This window comes from Eurosta solidaginis, chromosome 1, assembly GCF_040869045.1.
Source record: "Eurosta solidaginis isolate ZX-2024a chromosome 1, ASM4086904v1, whole genome shotgun sequence".
NCBI lineage: Eukaryota > Metazoa > Arthropoda > Insecta > Diptera > Tephritidae > Eurosta > Eurosta solidaginis.
The window spans coordinates 191,445,241-191,467,125 of record NC_090319.1 but is presented as its reverse complement, the minus strand read 5'-3'; the positions used below and the strand labels follow the sequence as shown (position 1 = coordinate 191,467,125).

Below are 21,885 nucleotides of genomic sequence, written 5' to 3'. Positions count from 1 at the left end.
AACTCTTCGCTCTTAGTCGTCTTTTCATCGCCGACTCCCCTGGGTGCCCTTCGTGTGCAAGTTCTAGTACCCTTTGCCGTAGAGATTCGGGAATCACGATGTGTCTCCCACGCAGGAGTATATTATATTGCCTAGCACCGAAAGTTCTAGTCGGAACGGATAATATATATTGGATGTTCCCGAGCTCCACGAATTATTGCTTATGTGAGTGATTGCATCAGTTATGTGATCATCTCCTGTACTTTTCTTATCAATGACAGTTACTGTAAGAGTTGCTGGCACGGAACTACACACATTATTTTCGCAGTTGCTATCGAATACGTCACCACTTGAAAATTTGACAAGTCTTGATAAGGGGTCTGCTATATTTTCCCTTCCAGCGCGATAAATTACTTTAAATTTGAAAGCTTTTAGTCTTAGGAGCCAACGTTCAATTCTGGCGGGTGGCTTGGATGTCGGTTTAAAAATTGCTTCAAGGAGTTTGTGGTCTGTGACCAATTCGAATTGTAATCCTGCTAAATAATAATAAAACTTCTCTACTGCCCAAACCAGAGCCAAGCTTTCTTTCTCTGTTTGGGAATATCTTTTTTCAACGTCTGAAAGACTCTTGCTAGCGAACGTGATTATCTTCGGATCCCCAACGCTGTCGAATTGAATTAAAACTGCCCCTAAGGCTATTGGGCTGGCGTCAGCTATTACGCGGGTTCTGTTCTTTGGATCGAAGAATGCTAAGTTGGGTATTTGCGCTAGATAGGCTTTTAGTTTTTTAAATGCTTGTTCTTGATTACAACTCCAGGTGAAAGTGTTATTTGATTTTAGGAGACTCCTCAAAGGCTCAGTAATATTCGCTAATTTTGGTATGAATTTCCCTATGTACGTAACTAGGCCTAGGAAACTTCTTACCTCGTCTTTGGTCTTTGGTGCTCGAAATTCTCCGATTAATTTTACTTTCTCTGGATCGGCTGTGAAGCCTTGTTCCGATAACATGTGCCCCAGAAACTTTAGCTCCTTCACTTTCCAAGCGCATTTATCTGTATTTAATACGACACCATTCGCATTAAATATTCGCATGACGTCCCTTACCGCTTCGTCATGTTCTTGTTCCGAACTTCCGAATATGATTACATCGTCGATATAGTTGAGAACGTTCTTGCAAGGTGATAGCAACTCTTCCATTATGCGTTGGAAAATTTCCGGTGCCGAATTTACGCCGAACATTAACCTTTTGTACCGGAATAGTCCTTTGTGCGTGATAAACGTCGTTATTTCTCGGCTGGCCTCATCGAGTTCAATTTGGTGGTATGCGTTTTTTAGGTCCAACCTCGAGAAAAATTTTGCATGCCTTAGTTTTGTCATGAAGGAGTCGAAGGTGGGTAGGGGGTAGTTTTCACGTAGTATTGCCTCATTTTCGCGCCTCATATCGATGCATAGCCTCACGTCCCCATTAGGTTTAAATACTATTACAACCGGTGATATCCACAAACTTGGCCCTGGCGCTGGTTCGATTATGTCTTGGTGTAATGCTTCATCAATCTTTCCCGCCACTTTCGCCTCTAATGGAATCGGAATGCGTCTTATTGGTTGCTGGACTGGCCGGACACTATGATCTATTGCTAAACTAACTTTAATGTTTTTAATTTTCGGAAATGGCTCTTTATTTTCAATTCGATAAACATTTAAGCCTATTCTCAAAACATTAAGTTTTACTGCCGAGTCACGCCCTAATAATGACTGACTTCCCTTTTCAATAACATAAAAGGTAGCAATCATTTCTGCATGCGCTGTGGCGATTGGCGCATCAAATACCTGCAACACTTTCAAAAGCTTATCCGCGGCGTACGCTTTGAATTGATTGGGAGAGTGGGACCGGATGTTCCACACTACGCTCTGTCCGTCTCGTAATTTCGACCAATCTCCTTCACTTATTAAATTAAATCGAGACCCAGAATCTATTACCATTACAATCGTTTTACCCCCAATAGAGCATCTTATCATCTCATCGCTTGTATGATTATCAATTTTAAAACAGTCAAACTCCCGCATTTCTTCAGGCATCATCTCACTCTCATTATTTATGCAACGCACTCTAGATGTTGTCATGCGCCGCCGTTTCAAGTTATCATAACCACTACTCCCGTGTTCGCGTTTGACCCTTTTTGTTTTACACTTCACTGCAAAATGGCCCTGTAGCATACATTTATTACATTTAGCATTCTTAGCCGGGCAGTTAAAGTTATTACTCGTATGCCCTTTACGCCCACATCTATTGCATTCAGCAGTATCGAAATTAGTTTTGTTAGTGATTTTGTTTACGTTCAGTGGTACTACGTCAGAAGACATTGTTGTCGTTTGGCTTTTTATTGATTCGTGTATCTGACACATTTCAATAACCTGCGTTAAATCATGTTCCTTTTCAAGGAGTCGTTTTTTCAAATCTATTGGTGCCCACGCATCGATAAGTTTATCTGTTATATTGATTTCTATAACTTCTTTCTCGGTCTTGCCGAATTGACATTTAGCAGCTTGACCTCTTAGTTTCAAAATGAACTTATTTAGGGTCTCCCCTTCCACTGGCTTCAGGGATCTAAAAAGATGTCGTTCGAAAGTCGAGTTCCTCTTTGGGGAGAAATGTTGCGTCAATCTACCCACGAGCACCTCATACGGATCTATACCTTCTTTTGCTTCTACCAGTGCGTCCGGGATGTTACACACAACTTCTTGTAGTTGAGCGCCGCCAAGGTGTAGCAGTTTACTTCTTTTCTTAGACGCAGTGGTAATATCTTCTGCTTCTAAGTACAGCGTAAACGATCGAAGCCATTTTTCCCACTCTGTTCGGATTGTCGACTTGTCCATCACGTCGCATAGAAATGGTGCCACACTGGGATTCATCATTTTCTTAGGATAATTTTGCCTAAAAAGAAAAATTGTTTCTTTATAACTACGTGTGTACATACATATGTACTCCATTAACAGAGTTTTCCGTATGTGAGCCAATTCAGGTTTGACCTCAATCCAGCATAAACGCACGCCGTCTATTCCTGTGTCATCACATTGTCATACACGTGCATATAAAGTTTTGTTATGCGATTTGACGACCAGAAGAAAAAATATTTTATTTTCCCGTATTAACGTGCGTCGCGCGTCCGTGCTAGATTGGGTTATTGTCACATTTTTTGTTTGTTGGCATCGCTGTCAAATAGCATACATATGCATGTACATTCGTATACTAAATTTGTGAATTGTCTACTCTCTGTTTTAGTTTTCTTCTTACTCGCATTCTCTTGCAATTTAATGCTACTACTCTTTAATATTGTTATACCTTTATGTTTCTCTATAGGTATGTGCAATTTAATGCCAACTCTCATTGGCAATCGAATGCCCACAACGAAAAGCAATTTAATGCCGAATATTTCTCTTTAATTTTATGTTCTTTCCAACTGGCAATTTAATGCCTATGCAATTTAATGTCGAATATTTCTCTTCAATTTTAGGTTCTTTCCAACTGGCAATTTAATGCCTATGCAATTTAATGCCGAATTTTCTCTTTTCTCAAAGTTCTTTCGATTGGCAATTTAATGCCTGTGCAATTGAATGCCGAATTCTCTGTTCTTCAAGTTGTCTTCCCGCACTCACACTTGTGTAGGCAATCGCAATTCAGTCGGCCTAGCACGATACTCGTTGCTTTTGTTTAATTTTTTTTTCCACTACCTGAATTGCGCAGTTTACTTTATTTGCAAAATTTTCACTCCACTTTTAGTTTGGCTATTTTCTTGTCCCGTCTTTTATATTTATTTTTTCTCTCGTCGCCACTGTATTAACTGCTATATTTACGCACAAGTATTTATATGTTTATTATCAAATACCACTTATAAGGCAACAAATATCAAATACAAATTATCATAAGATTTATATGAACCGCACTCGATGACTCTCGTTATTACTTTGACGTTCATAGCTCGTTCACTATACGCATCGGTGTCGTTGCCAGTTGTCATCATTCACTAGGGTTGCCACAGGCTGTGCACATAATACCGCCGATTTGTACCACATTTTTCCAGCGTAGCCCATAGCCTCCATGAGCTTACAAGAAAAATAAAGCTTTTGAATGAAAGAAGGAGCAAGAAGTGGCTTTTCAAACATTGAAGGAGCGTTTGTGCACTGCCCCAATGTTAGCATATCCGATTCCAGGAGCAACATTTATTCTAGATACAGATGCGAGTGGATATACTACAGGAGGCGTTTTATCACAACTGGTCGATGGACAGGAGAAGATAGTTGCATATTACAGCCGTTCGATTGGAAAACCAGAGAGGAACTACTGCGTTACCCGGAGAGAGCTGTTGGCATTAGTAGAATGCATTAAACATTTTCACAAATACCTCTACGGCCAGCGATTCCGTGTCATGACAGATCACGCAGCGTTGAAATTGCTTCTGCAGTTCCGTAAACTGGAAGGAAAGTTGGCACGGTGGATCGAGCGACTACAAAGCTATGACTTTTCCATTGAGCATCGAAAAGGTAGTACCCATGGAATTGCTGATGCAATGTCACGAAGACCATGTAGTTTGGAATGCAAGCACTGTTCAAAGGCCGAGGCTAAAGAAGACATTATAGATGTCCGGCTAATGACTATAACGTGTACGGATGAATGGGACAAGGAACAACTAAGAAAGTGTCAGCTAGAAGATACAGATCTGTCACGTGTTATGCAAGGCTCGAACGAAACGAAAGACCAAACAGAGAAGAGATGTCAGCAGAGGGTCAGAAGCAGAAAAGCGTGAGTGCGAGGAGCTTGAGCTGCTAGCCACCAGGATTAACACCCGAAAATTTTATTAAAAAATACGGCGACAGACGGAAGGTTTCAAGACCGTGGCAAACTCCTGTAAGAACGAAAACGGCGACCTTGTAACTGATGTCCAAAGAGTGCTTAGATTATGGAGGAAATACATCTCTGCTCTTATAAATGGAGGCAGCAATTCACCGCGCAGAGATGAAGAACTCGATCCCGCAATCGATGATGATGGAATATATGTCCCCCCGCCCGATTATGATGAAGTTAGAATAGCAATAACCAGTTTGAAAAACAACAAGGCCATAGGAGCTGATGGATTGCCTGCGGAGCTATTCAAGTACGGCGGCGAGAAGTTGCTAAGGCGCATGCAGCAACTTCTTCGCAAAATATGGGCGGACGAGTGCATGCCCGACGGTTGGAATCTAAGTGTTCTTTGCCCAGTCCACAAGAAGGGGATACTGCAAAATGCACCAACTATCGTGGAATCAGCCTTCTAAATATCGCACATAAGGTCATTTCAAGTGTATTGTGCGAAAGATTGAAGCCCACCTTGAACCGGCTGATTGGACCTTATCAGTGCGGCTTCAGACGTGGTAAATCTACCATCGACCAGATTTTTACAATGCGCCAAATCTTGGAAAAAACCGTGAAAAAAGAATCGACACACATCACCTCTTCGTCGACTTTAAATCCGGTCGAACGCCCTCAAGAGCTGGCCCTTACATCATAGCCAGCATGCGTACAGAGCGGGTAGGTCCACGGACACAGCTCTGTACCAATTAACATCTGAAATACAGAGGGCATTCGAAACAGAGGAAACAGTGATTTGCGCTTTCCTTGACATTGAGGGTGCTTTTGACAACACATCTCATGAAAGCGTAAATATAGCACTGCAGAGAAGAGGAATTCAGATGCCTATCCAGAGATGGATTGACAATCTACTCCGCACAAGAATCGCTGAAGTCCATGTAGGCAACAGCGCAGTTAAGGTTAATACCACGAGGGGGTGCCCTCAAGGAGGTGTTCTATCACCCCTTCTGTGGAGCCTAGTAGTGGACGAACTCCTGCAAAAGCTATCTGACAGTGGCATAAGATGCCAGGGATACGCTGACGACATCGTCATAATTGCAAGGGGTAAGTTCGAGAGTACGCTCTGTGACATAATACAGAGAGCACTGAATATTACGAAGGGATGGTGTGCCAGTGTGGGGCTGAACATCAACCCATCTAAAACGACCATCATCCCTTTCACCAGAAGAAGGGCCCTACCGGCCCTGAGAGCAATTACAATAAATGGCGTGGCAATAGAACAGGGAACCGCGGTGAAATACTTGGGGGTCACTTTTGACACCAAGCTCCTATGGAAACAGCACTTCGACTCCATGAGAGCTAAGGCCACGAGGTCCATCATGATATGCAAACGTCTAGCAGGCAAATCATGGGGCTGTAGCCCGCATGTGCTAAGATGGATGTATACCATGATAGTAAAACCTATGATAACATACGGTTCGATAGCCTGGGCATCGAAAACAACTCGGGCGACGACGAGGCAAGCGCTGTCAAAACTTCAGCGACTGGCATGTGTATGCATCACGGGAGCTATGCGCACATGCCCTACAGCAGCGCTGGAGGCTATCCTTGATCTGACCCCGCTGCATATATCAATAGAGCAGTCAGCCAAGAGAACACTCCTGAATATTGCTAAGGAGGGCTCGGGCATAGGTAAAGTTATATCGTCCCGGAACATGGAGGAATTGAGAGAGAAGATCCCAATCTCTCAACTCCCGAGGGATGATATCCTCAGGCAGATAGTCTATGAGAGAAGGTACAAAGTAGAATTGGGAGACAAGGGTACGTGGGAGGAAAGCAGAATTGTGTACATTCATCAGCTAAATAAAATAGTATGGTACACAGATGGCTCGAAGACGCCAGAGGGGATTGGATCTGGAGTCATTGGAACCAGAGCCAAGATATCAACGCCTCTGGGAGCACACCCGAGCATTTTTCAAGCGGAAGTGTTCGCTATAAGCCAGTGTGCTGACCTGAACCTTCAGCGCGAATACTCCAACGAAACAATTGCCATACTCAGTGACAGTCAGGCCGCCCTCAAGGCGATTTCGGCGTCTGAAATAAAATCAGCACTAGTACTTGAGTGCGTTGAAAAGCTAAATCGACTAGGAGCACACAACAAACTGTTGTTGGCCTGGGTTCCTGGCCACCGGGGAGTGGATGGCAATGAGAAAGCGGACAGCCTGGCAAAGGAGGCAGCAATGACACGACCTATTGGTCCTGAGCCGTTCCTGCCAGTAGGCCTGCAGGAAATCAGAGGGCATCTACTATTAGAAGAAAGGGATAAGAGGGAAGAACACTGGCGCAATATGCCAGGCTTGAGGCAATCTAAGTTACTGCTGGGGGGCTACAACACAACTCGATATAGAGCATTAATGGGTCTGTCGTAAGATAACCTGAGGATCCTAACAGCTATTCTTACAGGGCACTGCAGACTGAACAGCCACATGCAGAAGCTGGGCATCCTATCGAACAACACATGCCGATTTTGTGATCGATCAGCGGAGACGGCGGAACATATACTCCTGGAATGTGACGCAACCTCAAGACGTAGGGCTAAGTTTTTGGGCTCACCATGGCCAGAGCACTCTCACATCAAATCCCTCAAGCCAGGTGAACTGATAGGGTTCATCAGAGAAGTCGGCTTGGATGAGGTGCTGTGAAGCAGTTGAGGGCACAATAGACCAATGGTCGCAGTGCGATCCTCAATTAATTATCTATTATCTATAAATCCGCCTTCGACAGCACGAAAAGGAGCTGCCTATATGCCGCTATGTCTGAATTTGGTTTCCCCGCAAAACTTATACGGCTGTGCAAAATGACATTGAGCAACACCATCAGCTCAGTCAGAATTGGGAAGGACCTCTCCGAGCCGTTCGAAACTGAACGAGGTTTCAGACAGGGTGACCCCCTATCATGCGATTTCTTTAATTTGATGCTGGAGAAAATTATACTTGCTGCAGAACTTAACCGCACTGGAACAATATACTATAAAAGCGTGCAAATACTGGCATATGCTGATGACATTGATATCATCGGCCTAAACACCCGCGCTGTTAGCTCTGCTTACTCCAAACTGGAAAAAGAAATGGTAAAGATGGGTTTGATGGTGAATGACGACAAAACGAAGTACCTGCTGTTATCGAGGAAAGAGTAAGCGTATATGCGCCTTGGCAACCACGCTTCTGTTGGCAGCCATAATTTCGAAATAGTAAAAGACTTCGTTTATTTGGGAACCAGCATCAACACTAACAACAACATCAGCACTGAAATCCAGCGAAGAATCAATCTTGCCAATAAATGCTACTTTGGACTAGGTAGGCAATTGAAAAGTAAAGTCCTCTCTCGGCGAACGAAAATCATACTATACAAGTCACTTATCGTACCCGTCCTGCTATATGGGGCAGAAGCATGGACCATGACAACAGCAGATGAAGCGGCTTTGAGAGTGTTCGAGAGAAAAGTTCTTCGAAAGATTTATGGACATCTACGTGTTGGCGATGGCGAGTACCGAAGGATATTTAATGATGGGCTGTACGAGCTATACGCAGACATCAACATAGTCCAGCGAATTAAAACGCAGCGGCTGCGCTGGCTAGGCCATGTTATGGGAATTAAAGATGATGCTCCGGCCAAGAAAGTGTTTCTATCGGAACCCGCCTATGGAAGCAGAGGTAGAGGGCGGCTCCCAACCGTTGGAAGGACCAGGTGGAAAACGATTTAGACTCCCTTCGTGTGACCAATTGGCGCCGGTAGGCGGAGCGCGCCTTGTTGGACGGCCATAACTGTTTAGACGGTTAAGCGCCAATTAAGTAAGTAAGTAAGTAAATGAACTAAATAGAATGACAAATAATAGGCAATTACATAAAGACTAAAAACTAGAAAATAAAATAATTTAAAAAAATTTTTAAGTTAAACGGTTTTATTGAAAACAGTACTTACATGAAGTAATAATAATAATAAAAGCTAGAAAATAATTAGGTAGGTCCTAGGTAATAGTCATCACAATCCTCATTAATCTAGGGCGTTGATCAGACAATTAAATAAAAGCGTTGGACGCGAAAAATTTCTATTGATATTCATATATAAGACCAACTGAACCTTAATCAGGTTACGCTACGCCTCACATTTTTAGAAATTTCACGATCCACGTACCTAGGACCTACCTAATTATTTTCTAGCTTTTAGTATTATTATTACTTCATGTAAGTACTGTTTTCAATAAAACCGTTTAACTTAAACATTTTTTTTAAATTATTTTATTACTATTAGTGTTATTATTGTCTATACATTGTTATTAATATATTTACATCTCTTTCTATTAGTTACTTGATATAGTTCATTACAATTTTGTTTTTTGTTGTACTGTAAAATATGTTGAATCTCATTGTCCTAATTTTTAACGGTTTTATTTAGGTTGACTTGACAGGCTGCACGGCTGCACGGCCGGCCTTTGTGAACGAATTTTGTAATTAAAATTTAAGTAACTTCCCGATAAACTACAAGCTTGAAACTTGGAATATAGTTCAGAACCCGATGACAACGCAATAATAAGAAAAAATCGCCGCTAGGTGGCGCAAGGATGGAGATATTCACAAAAATCGCATTTGTGGCCGATTTGGCTCATATTTGGAACACATAATACATACAATAATAGAAAGCGACCTATGAAAAAAGCGCCGCTAGGTGGCGCAAGGATCGAGATATCCACAAAAATCGTATTTGTGGCCCGTTTTGGCTCATATTTGAAACACATAATACATACAAGAATAGAAAGCGACCTGTGAAAAAAATCGCCGCTAGGTGGCGCAAGGATCGAGATATTCACAAAAATCGTATTTGTGGTCTGATTTGGCTCATATTTGGAACACATAATACATACAAGAATATTATTCACAAAAATCGTATTTGTGTTCCGATTTGGCTCATATTTGGAACACATAATACATACAAGAATAAAAAGCGACCTATGAAAAAAAAGCGCCGCTAGGTGGCGTAAGGATTGAGATATTCAAAAAAATCGTATTTGGCTCATATTTGAAACACATAATACATACAAGAATAGAAAGCGACCTATGAAAAAAATTGCCGCTATGTGGCGCAAGGATCAAGATATTCACAAAAATCGTATTTGTGGCCCGATTTGGCTCATATTTGGAACACATAATACATAAAAGAATAGAAAGCTAGCTATGAAAAAAGCGCCGCTAGGTGGCGCAAGGATCGAGATATTCACAAAAATCGTATATGTGGTCCGATTGAAATTGAACAATGTAAAGCATAGATGTGAGCCGTGCATTGTTCTGCGCCGTAAATCGCTACATCAACAGCCATTACCTGGTGCTGCATCTGGGCTCTGTTCGGGTGATATAGCGGACGCATCTGCTGCGTCCGGATCGAGCGGTGCGACCACAAAATCGGCAACAACAGCACTTAGCAAACCAAAAATAACCACCAACAGCAGCCAAAAACAGCAAACACACAAGATACCCAGCAATAACCGTGACAATATACGTTCAAGTGCAAGTGAACGAAGCAATATCGTAAATAACAACAACACAAACGCATACGAAACGGAATCAATCCAGCCGTCACAGCAAATACATATTGATGGCGACATAAATACAAAGGAAATAACTTTGCAGTTGCTTTATGACGAAATTGTGAGTCTAAAGAAAGTGAATACCGAGTTTCTAAGCACGGTGAAACAACTCAAAGAGGAAAATCACAAACTGAGCGAGAGAGTATCGAGGCTTGAAAGTGTATTAAATTGGCGTGAACAACAACTACTAAGCAGTGCAGTCGATATTATTGGTGTACCAGCGCTAACAAGTGATAATGCGAATGAATGCACAAAGCAAATTTTAGGCGCTGCTTTGAACTTATCTTTTTCTCCAGAAGAGATAAGCAAGTGCTACATCAAAAAATTCAAGCAAACAAACCTGCTCCGTATTCATTTTGCCTCTACTGAGTTGAAGAGTAAAGTTATGTCCCAAAAACTGAGAGAAAAGGGGAAATTAACTTCTCAGCTTTTTGGTGATGGACAGAAAAGCACCAATATTTACATAAACGATAGTCTCACTAGCTACAACAGAGCGCTGCTTACAGTAGCGAAGAAAACAAAAAAAGCACAAAATTATAAGTACCTGTGGATAAATCATGGTAGAATAATGATGAAAAAGACTGATAATAGCGACGTTGTTATTCTTAGTACTTTTGACGATTTGTCAAAAGTAACGTAGTTTTCTAATTATTATTTAATACTTGCATATTTCAAATGGCTTTCTCAAATATTTTATATATAAACAACCTCGCTATAATCAGCCCTATTAATGATCTTGATTTGATGTATAATTCTACGGATTCGTTTGTTGCTATTCATCAAAACATACGTAGTCTTCGGCAAAATTTTGATTTATTGTTATGCAATCTAGAGATGTTTAAAAACTATCCCGACGTAATACTTTTGTCTGAAATCTGGATATACTCCCACGAAATTCATGATTTCACTATACCTGGTTATAATTTTTTCGCGAACACTAATGACAGCTATTCTGCAGGTGGTGTTGGAGTTTTTGTTCGGGATATGTATGAGTGTGATTATTTTGAATGCAATCTCACAAGTGCTGACATCCTAAAGGTTTCAATAAGTATTTCCGGTGCAGTCTTTACTTTTATATGTGTTTACAGGCTACATGCGATACCTGTTCAGATATTTGTGGAAGAGTTCTCAAATCTTCTCCGTAGTGAAAATTCAGCCAATATTGTCATCTTAGGTGACTTTAATTTAGATATTCTTAACGCTAATCCTACCATAGATAGTTTCCTAAATCTAATGGCTGGTCATGGTCTAACATCGTATTTAAATGAACCAACTCGTAGTATGTCTGGAAGCTGCTTGGATCACGTTTTCTGTCGTGTTAGTAATCATTTTCTCAGTAGTTTGCGTAGCCTAAATCTTGATGTCGGAATAACAGATCACACTATGACTGGTGTACTACTAAGCAAGGCCTGTGCAAAAAACAATAATAAAAAGGTTAGTTCTTGTTTAACGCAAATAAATTTTGACGCTCTAAACGAACTATTGCGATTTGAGTCATGGGATGAATGTTACTCTGAAAAAGATGTATCCAAGGCATTTAATATTTTTCTGAACATTTTTAACAGACACATTAAGTCTGCTAGCTTTTCTTTTATCCCTCGCAGATCTGATTATAAGTTAAAACCATGGATTAGCAAAAAGTTGCTCAAAAAAATTCATCTAAAAAACAAGCTTGGAAAAAAGTGTAAAAACCACCCATCAAACGCAAATCTTCGCAGCAGGTATATGAAATTATGTAGAGAACTGAAAAAAGAAGTACACGTGGAGGGTGATAATTTCTATCGAAATAAGTTTAGGTCTTCCTATGGCAATCCAAAGAAGGAATGGAATATTATTAACGGTCTTCTGAATCGCAGTTGTAAAGCTAATAATACATCAATTGTTTTATGTGATGGTAGCGTGAGCTTTTCTGATCCTCCAATAGTGGCAAACCTTTTCAATGATCACTTTCTATCAATAGGGCAATCACCTGTTTTCGAATCCTCCGCTCTGATACCTGAGTTCTCGAATTCGGGAAATAGTTTTTTTTTCGAGCCATTTACTGGCATTGAAGTTCTAAAAACAATTAATTCTCTGAATAACTCTAGATCATGTGGTTGTGATGGAATTTCGAATCAGACTCTTAAATATGTGGCACTAAATTTAGTTGATATCCTAACGCATTTGTTTAATATGAGTATTTTAGGTGGATCATTTCCTTTAGACTTAAAATGCGCTATTGCCATTCCTTTATTTAAAAAGGGTGACAACACGGATATAAATAACTACAGGCCTATTTCATTACTGTCTTCAATTTCAAAAATTTTTGAGAAACTGGTTAAAGGTCGAATCCTATCATTTCTTGACAATAATAACTATTTCAGCTCAATGCAATTCGGGTTCAGATATGGGCGGTCAACAGAAGATGCCCTGCTGGACTTTTGTTCTCACATATATAGGGAACTAGACAATAAAAAGAATTGTGCTGGACTGTTCGTTGATATCACTAAAGCATTTGACATGGTTGATCATCAAATTTTATTAGACAAATTGTATTTTGCGGGCTTCCGTGGGTTTATATATAATTGGTTTAAATCTTATTTGTCAGGAAGAATTCAAAAAGTAAAAGTTGGAAGTAGTATAAGTAACCCAGTTACAATTAGCTTAGGTGTACCTCAAGGATCTGTCTTAGGTCCTATTCTATTTTTGATTTACCTTAATTCAATATTCTCGCTGCCATTGTATGGAAAAGTAACAGCCTTCGCTGACGACCTTGCTATCGCCTATGGCTCATCGACCTATCTGGATTTAGTAGCAGGAATCAATAACGATGTGCATTTGCTAAGAGTGTGGTTTGCAGCACATAAGCTCTGTGTCAGCAAGAAAACGAAGTTGATGTATTTCAATTTGCATCCAAAATCCTCACCTAACATAGCCATTGTATTCCATGCTACTGACTGCAAACGTTTTGTACTAAATAATTTTCTGTTCTGTGCATCGTTTAAAGCTGAAGTAAATTGTTCCGATAAGTGCTTCACTATTGAAAAAGTAAGCGACTTCCAATATCTTGGTGTTATTGTTGACCAAAACTTGAGTTGGTCTACGCATATTTCTCGTTTGAAGTCCTACTTGCGATCTTCCGTTCGTTATTTTTACAATTTAAGAAAAGTTTGTTCAAACGAAACACTTAAAACTATTTACTACGCTTTAGTCCACTCCAAGCTCCAATATGGTATAACCTGTTGGGGTGGCGCTGCAGGTAATAAAATCCAGCAGCTTCTAACTATTCAAAAATGGGTCATAAGAAAAATATGTAATGTTGATCGTTTTCACCACTCTATGGAGTTGTTTAGGGATCTGAAAGTTCTTCCTGTTAAGCATATGTACTACTATAAAACGTTAAAGATATTTTTCATTCGCTGTGGGTATTTACATAGCCTGGTATCGGATAGTTATAACTTGAGGCAAAACTCATATGGACTTGTGTATGTCCCGACCTCTCGAACAACCAACTTCAACAACTTCTTTACTATCGTGTCACTAGAAATCTGAATGAGTTTTTGGGAAAGGTTAAATCTTTTCTACTAGAGAAATCACACGAAGACATCAAAATTTTGCTGAACCATAGCACTTAAAAAAATATATGTACATATTGTATTAATATATTTTATTACTCATTATTTTTAATCAAACTTCACCCCACGCACTATTTTACATGTTTTTGAATTCAATTTTATTCGGAGATGGCATTCGATACTAAAATACATATATTTTTACAGAATGCCTTACTTTTCTTTCTGTAATTATGGTTAATTTAATTTAAGTCGCTATTGTAACATATATGCTGTTTTGAAAGAAAATGAATAAAAAATGAAATGAAATGAAATGAAATGAAATGATTTGGCTCATATTTGAAACACATAATACATACAAGAATAGAAAGCGACCTATGAAAAAAAATTAGTCACTAAATGAACTAAAGAGAATGGGAAATAATTGGCAATTAAATAAAGACTATAAACTTGAAAATAAAAAAATTGTAAAAAAGATTTTTAAATGATGTATATTGGAACGATTTTCCGTCATCCCTTGTCAAATTTGGTTTTGAGACAAACCGGTTTCGGCGTTGTGCCATCGTCAGTGTCGATTTTCGTTCTGATCTGTTGTTGTCGTTTGTCCTGTATTTATAGTTCGTAGGTATATGAACAGGTATTGTCAAATTGATGCTTGTGTATATTTAGTTATGTGTATGTGCTGTGTGTTCATTCAGAACCGAGGGTGGTTTACTAATCGATTTGTGTGGCTGACTGGGGTAGGTAGAAATCTGTGAATTTAGTCGTTTGACCTTCTTTGTCGGTTTTTTGTTTTGGTGTGTCAATTGTTTTGTGTTTATTTGTTGTTGTGTGTTTGTCTCTTGTACATGTGTGATTAAGTTGTTTCCTGTAAACAAGTTTTAAAGGCTCGAATATTGTGTCAGAAATTGTGTTTATCTGATCGTTTATTATTCTACCGTCGAATGTTTTCTGTTTGTAGATTTCCATGTTTTCGAGTACGTTACTGTTTTATTGATGTTTGCTGGGAAACATTCATTCTCGACCATGTGATTCGCGAAGTTAGACTCGGGTATAATGTTTGGATTCCGTATTTTTTTGTTGTAATCTCTAATATGTTCTCTGAACCTCGTTCTTATTTGCCGTCCTGTTTGTCCTATGTAACTATGCTGGCATCCGCAGGTAAACTTGTATACGCCGTGGCTGCTAAACGGATCCTCTGAGTTAATGTTAGTTCTTAGTTTTCGCCCTAGATTGTTCGATAATTTGAATGCTGTGTTAATGTTGTATTTTTTAAAGAAGTTTGCCAATTTATATGTTGCTTTTCCAGTATATGTCATAGTCGTCCAGCTATTATTTTCCTTTTCATTATTTCTTTTTGGTTCTCCATTTGTCCTTCTGAGCTTATCTACTAGTGCTTTTTTATATCCGTTGTTTGCAGCGATATTATATATGACCTCAAGTTCTCTCTTATATGCCTCTTGTGTAAGCGGTGTTCTTTCAAGTCTATGTACCAAGTGCCTTAATGCTGCATTTTTATGCTGTTGAGGGTGATTTGAGGTATTGTGTATTATTGTATCGGTGGCCGTTGACTTTCTATATATGTCATAGTTAAATCTTTTGGCTTCTTTATCAATATTTATCGTGAGGTCTAGATAGTTGATTCCTCCGTCTTTTTCGGTTTCCATTGTAAATTTTGGCAGCCACCGTGGTGTGATGGTAGCGTGCTCCGCCTATCACACCGTATGCCCTGGGTTCAACTCCCGGGCAAAGCAACATCAAAAATTTTAGAAATAAGATTTTTCAATTAGAAGAAAATTTTTCTAAGCGGGGTCGCCCCTCGGCAGTGTCTGGCAAGCGCTCCGATTGTATTTCTGCCATGAAAAGCTCTCAGTGAAAACTCATCTGCCTTGCAGATGCCGTTCGGAGTTGGCATAAAACATGTAGGTCCCGTCCGGCAAATTTGTAGGGAAAAATCAAGAGGAGCACGACGCAAATTGGAAGAGAAGCTCGGCCTTAGATCTCTTCGGAGGTTATCGCGCCTTACATTTATTTTTTTTTATTTTTTTTTTATTGTAAATTTTATATTTCCGTGCTGCTTGTTGAGGTACTTCAGTACAAGCTCTTCGTTATTAGTAGTTAAAACGCATACTATGTCATCCACGTATCTAGCATAAAATGACACGCCTAATTTGGACTTCAGCTCCCGTATGTACTTTTCTTCCAGATTTTGCATGAACTCTTCCATAAGAATTGCTGTTGTGGGGCTTCCCATTCCAAGACCGTTTGTTTGTCTATATATTTTATTGTTGAATTGAAAATAGTTTTAACGTAAAGTGGTTCTTAGCGTATTTGTGATTTGCATACTTTTCACTTTGTTTTTTGTGTTATGAACTATTGTTGAGCTAACTATGTCCAAAGTCTCCGATAGTGGTATAGATGGGTATAAATCTTTTATGTCAAAAGATACCAATTTGCTGTTTCTTGTTAGCTCTACGGTCTCGAGTCTCTCTATTAGGTCTGTTGTGTTAGCTATTGCATATTCGTTCCTTAGCTCCAGAGTATCTATAAATATCGTTTTTAAATATTTAGACAGTTTGTAACATGGTGCCGATTTAAAATTAATGATGGGCCTCATTGGCGTGTCCGGCTTTTGGATTTTTGGTAGCGCAACCAGTGGAGGAGCCGAAGGGTTCATTTGGACCAATCTATGTGCCATGTTAGAATCTACTATATTGGTTGCATTTTTTATAGCAACTTTGATTTGTTTTTGGTATTCATCTGTGGGATCCTCTCTCATTCTACGACATTTCATTTCCTCTATGAGATCCTCGGTTTTGGATATATATTGCTCTTTTTCGATTAGCACAGTGGTGTTTCCTTTGTCCGCTTTCGTTGTGAAAATATTGTTTTTCCTTAGTTTATGCCGTAGATTCTTTATTGTTTTCTCCTCTGTATTCGATTTTCGTCCTTCCTGTGCTTTCACCTCCTTTTTATGATTTCCCTGCACATGTGTCTTGCGTGCTCCTGTTCTTCCTGTGGTCTCAATGATATTGCGATCCCCGCATCTACAATCGCTTGCTCCGTTTTTCTTACTGTATTCTGGTCCATGATATTGTGCTTCAGGCCCTTTTCGAGAAGTTGTGCCTCTTCCTTGGTAATGGCCACTGTTGTGAGGTTAACGAACTTGTCATGAAACTGGTGAGTGTTTTGGTTTTGGTTACCCTCTCGTCGTCCTGCCAGCTTGTCCAATTTTCGGTTCAGCGACCTGTATTTTTGTTGTAGTTCCTGATCGACCTCTGTCTTAATGTGGTCGAAACATTCCATTAATGCAGTCGTAGGTAGTTGTTCTGCCAATCTTAAATGGATAGATAATAACTCGGCATTTATCTCATCCTTCTTCGAGTACAAGCTTTCCAACTCATATTTTAAAAAATCCTTTTCCGCTCTTCTAACTGTTTTCCTGCTAGATTTGGTATTTGCCTTTATTGTTATTTTTGCGAATTTCTGGAAGAAAAGTACATACAGGAACTGAAGTCCAAATTAGGCGTGCCATTTTATGCTAGATACGTGGATGACATAATATGCGTTTTAACTACTAATAACGAAGAGCTTGTACTGGAGTACCTCAACAAGCAGCACGGAAATATAAAATTTACAATGGAAACCGAAAAAAACGGAGGAATCAACTATCTAGACCTCACGATAAATATTGATAAAGAAACCAAAAGATTTAACTATGACATATATAGAAAGTCAACGGCCACCGATACAATAATACACAATATCTCAAATCACCCTCAACAGCATAAAAATGCAGCATTAAGGCACTTGGTACATAGACTTGAAAGAACACCGCTTACACAAGAGGCATATAAGAGAGAACTTGAGGTCATATATAATATCGCTGCAAACAACGGATATAAAAAAGCACTAGTAGATAAGCTCAGAAGGGCAAATGGAGAACCAAAAAGAAATAATGAAAAGGAAAATAATAGCTGGACGACTATGACATATACTGGAAAAGCAACATATAAATTGGCAAACTTCTTTAAAAAATACAACATTAACACAGCATTCAAAACATCGAACAATCTAGGGCGAAAACTAAGAACTAACATTAACTCAGAGGATCCGTTTAGCAGCCACGGCGTATACGAGCTTACCTGCGGATGCCAGCATAGTTACATAGGACAAACAGGACGGCAAATAAGAACGAGGTTCAGAGAACATATTAGAGATTACAACAAAAAATACGGAATCCAAACATTATACCCGAGTCTAACTTCGCGAATCACATGGTCGAGAATGAATGTTCCCCAGCAAACATCAATAAAACAGTTAGGGTTCTTCACATACAGGAAAAGGGCCAACGTCTCAACGTACTCGAAAACATGGAAATCTACAAACAGAAAACATTCGACGGTAGAATAATAAACGATCAGATAAACACAATTTCTGACACAATATTCGAGCCTTTAAAACTTGTTTACAGGAAACAACTTAATCACACAGGTACAACAGACAAACACACAACAACAAATAAACACAAAAAAATTAACACACCAAAACAAAAAACCGACAAAGAAGGTCAAACGACTAAAATCACAGATTTCTACCTACCCCAGTCAGCCACACAAATCGATTAGTAAACCACCCTCGGTTCTGAATGAACACACAGCACATACACATAACTAAATATACACAAGCATCAATTTGACAATACCTGCTCATATACCTACGAACTATAAATACAGGACAAACGACAACAACAGATCAGAACGAAAATCGACACTGACGATGGCACAACGCCGAAACCGGTTTGTCTCAAAACCAAATTTGACAAGGGATGACGGAAAATCGTTCCAATATACATCATTTATCCACCCTGTCGGAAAATCAACCAAACAAGATAAGTCAAAGATTTTTAAGTTAAACGGTTTTATTGAAAACAATATTTACATGAAGTAATAATAACACTTAAAGCTAGAAAATAATTAGGTAGGTCCACACACACCTCATCAATCTAGGGCGTTGATTAGACAATTAAATAAAAGCGTTGGACGCGTAAAATTTCTATTGATAGTCATAAGTAAGACCAACTGAACCTTAACAAGGTTATGATACGCCTCACATTTTAAGAAATTTCACTCGCCCAACGCTTTTATTTAATTGTCTGTTCAACGCCCTAGATTGATGAAGAGTGTGATGACTAGTACCTACGACCTACCTAATTATTTTCTAGCTTTTACTATTATTATTATTTCATGTATATAAGTATTGTTTTCAATAAAATCGTTTAACTAAACATTTTTTTTTTAATTATTTTTTTATTTAAATAAATTAATTAATGATGGAAATGCATTTTTTAAAAATCAATAGCTCGAAATTGATGAATCGAACTAGTGGTATATTTGAGTTGATCCACAATTTATTATCCCTTTAATAAATAGTTTGACAGTTTCGTATTTATCAACTGAGTGAAAATGGTTTTCTTTACGCGACCGTATAACACATACGGGTCCTGTACAAATTTCTGAAAAATCGGGACAATTGCGTACTGAATTTAGAGTTGAAAAAATTCAGTACTGCCCTGCCTAATGTACGTCTAGCAAAGTATCCAATGTGGACGCAAAGATTGCAGTGTCATTCCAATTGGACTTACACGCCTCCACCAATTCGACTTACACTCGGACTCCTGCTCTAACCGGCCGTATTCGGGTTGTTGGTTTCAGGAGCCTATCAATAACATAATACTGACCCCAAAGTCTCACACACAAATACACGCACACTTCTAGGTACACATATGTATAGAAAGAAGTAAATAATGCACGGAATTAAAACCGGGTATGTACTTTTGCTTAGTAAATAGGTTTCTTAGTTAACAGAAAACGACACATGAAATCCACCATGCCACGAATAGTGCTCTCAGTCCGCATCTGCACATCGGCACACAACCTTGCCTATACTTATGACATCTGGTATGCATCCTGAGTTCTTTCCCGCTTTACATTTTTTTATTTTTTAAACAATAAACCCTTAAAAAATACTATGGTTAAAAAAGAAATTTTACATTGTTGGTCAACCAATTTCACGAGTTTGTTGACTCCATTTCATTTGTAATACATAAGTAGTCAAATAATTTTTTGTATTTTGCTAAATTTAATTTGATTTTAGGTAACAAAAATCAATAAAAAACATTTGTAGATAAGGACAACTGCGTACTGAGTTGAATCGAAAACTTTGAGCATAGCTAGTGAAAATTCAATATTGTCCTGTATCAGTAAAAGTATTTGTATTTATTATATTTCCAGGTGCGTGATGGATACCGTTTAGAAAGACCGGAACATTGTCGACGTGAATTATATAATATCATGTATTATTGCTGGGCAGATGACGCGAATCACCGTCCAAATTTTGAAGAGTTGGTACAAATGCTCGGCTCATTATTACACTCTGAAATGGATTATATTCAATTGGAGCGATTTCCTGATCATAACTACTATAATATTCTTAATTTGAGCGGTGAAAAGTTATAAGCAGATTTCTTAGTTTCAATTTATCAAATAGTTGCTTCTCCAATAATAAATCAATATATCGCCGGTTTAAATTTGAAACTTGTCAAGTCCTTTTTTTAAAGAAATTTTACATGTTCCGGTTTCTTGATACACGAAATTTGCACTACACGGTTTGTGATAGAAAGTATCGATACTGATTAAAAATACTCAATCAAAGTATAGATGTTGGTACTCATATTCAATGCAAGGTATCGAGTATACTCGACACTTATGAGTACTTCGTACTTTTTTACCAAAGTGAAGAAACTTCGTCTTTTTTCACCATATAATATAGCTCTATAATTTTATTAGATAAAAAGCACTTTAACCCCATAAGTTTATGACCAATGAAATATCGAAGGTGTTAAATACATGACGATTGAAAAGAACTTTTGTATGCGCATACGCATAAAATTATAATAACTTTGGGCGATAAATATAGCTCCAAGGAGATTTAGGTAAAGCTCCTATCCCAACTAGCATTGTTATTGCTATAGCAGCACTTCGCCTCATCCAATAGGTGCGATCGATCACAAATTGCCCTGTTGTTGCTGTAGCAGTGCTTCGCCCCATCCAATAGGTGAGACCGATCACAAATTGTCATCAATATCCTCTAACGGGAGTCCAAGGAAACTTGCTGTTTCAACAGGGGTGGGCCATAATGAGAGGTGTGTTAGAGGCGTTGGTTGCACATTACAATGGAAGATATGGTTGGTGTCATGTGGGGACACGTTGCAAGCAGGGCATACATTTTGTATGCCGGGGTTGATTCTGGATAAGTAAGAGTATAACCCGTTGCATTATCCAGATCAAAGTTGAGCTATAGTGACTCGCGTTTCCCTAGGGAGTGTGCGTTCCTCTTCTGCAAGTTTAGGGTATTGTTCTTTGAGGACAGGATTCACGGGCAATTCCTGAGATATAGGTCCGACGCCTGATTTAAATTTTTTTTATTTTTTAAACAATAAACCCTTAAAAAATACTATGGTTCAAAAAGAAATTTTACATTGTTGGTCAACCAATTTCACGAGTTTGTTGACTCCATTTCATTTGTAATACATAAGTAGTCAAATAATTTTTTGAATTTTTCTAAATTTAATTTGATTTTAGGTAACAAAAATCAATAAAAAATATTTTTAGATAAGGACAACTGCGTACTGAGTTGAATTGAAAACTATGAGCATAGCTAGTGAAAATTCAATATTGTCCTGTATCAGTAAAAGTATTTGTATTTATTATATTTCCAGGTGCGTGATGGATACCGTTTAGAAAGACCGGAACATTGTCGACGTGAATTATATAATATCATGTATTATTGCTGGGCAGATGACGCGAATC

At 38.8% G+C, this 21,885-nt stretch overlaps 1 protein-coding gene across 3 annotated transcripts in view; it reads left to right on the top strand.

Moving 5' to 3' along the window:
- The window catches only part of Cad96Ca (tyrosine kinase receptor Cad96Ca), a 2,297,709-nt gene extending 2,277,015 nt beyond the window's left edge, over positions 1 to 20,694 (top strand). For all 3 annotated transcript variants that reach the window (XM_067760060.1, XM_067760059.1, XM_067760061.1), the window contains exon 11: positions 20,308 to 20,694. In XM_067760060.1, the coding sequence (XP_067616161.1) occupies positions 20,308 to 20,532 (225 nt within the window). In that variant the 3' untranslated portion in view covers positions 20,533 to 20,694. The remainder of the gene's footprint in view (positions 1 to 20,307) is intronic.
- Positions 20,695 to 21,885: the final 1,191 nt, after the last annotated feature.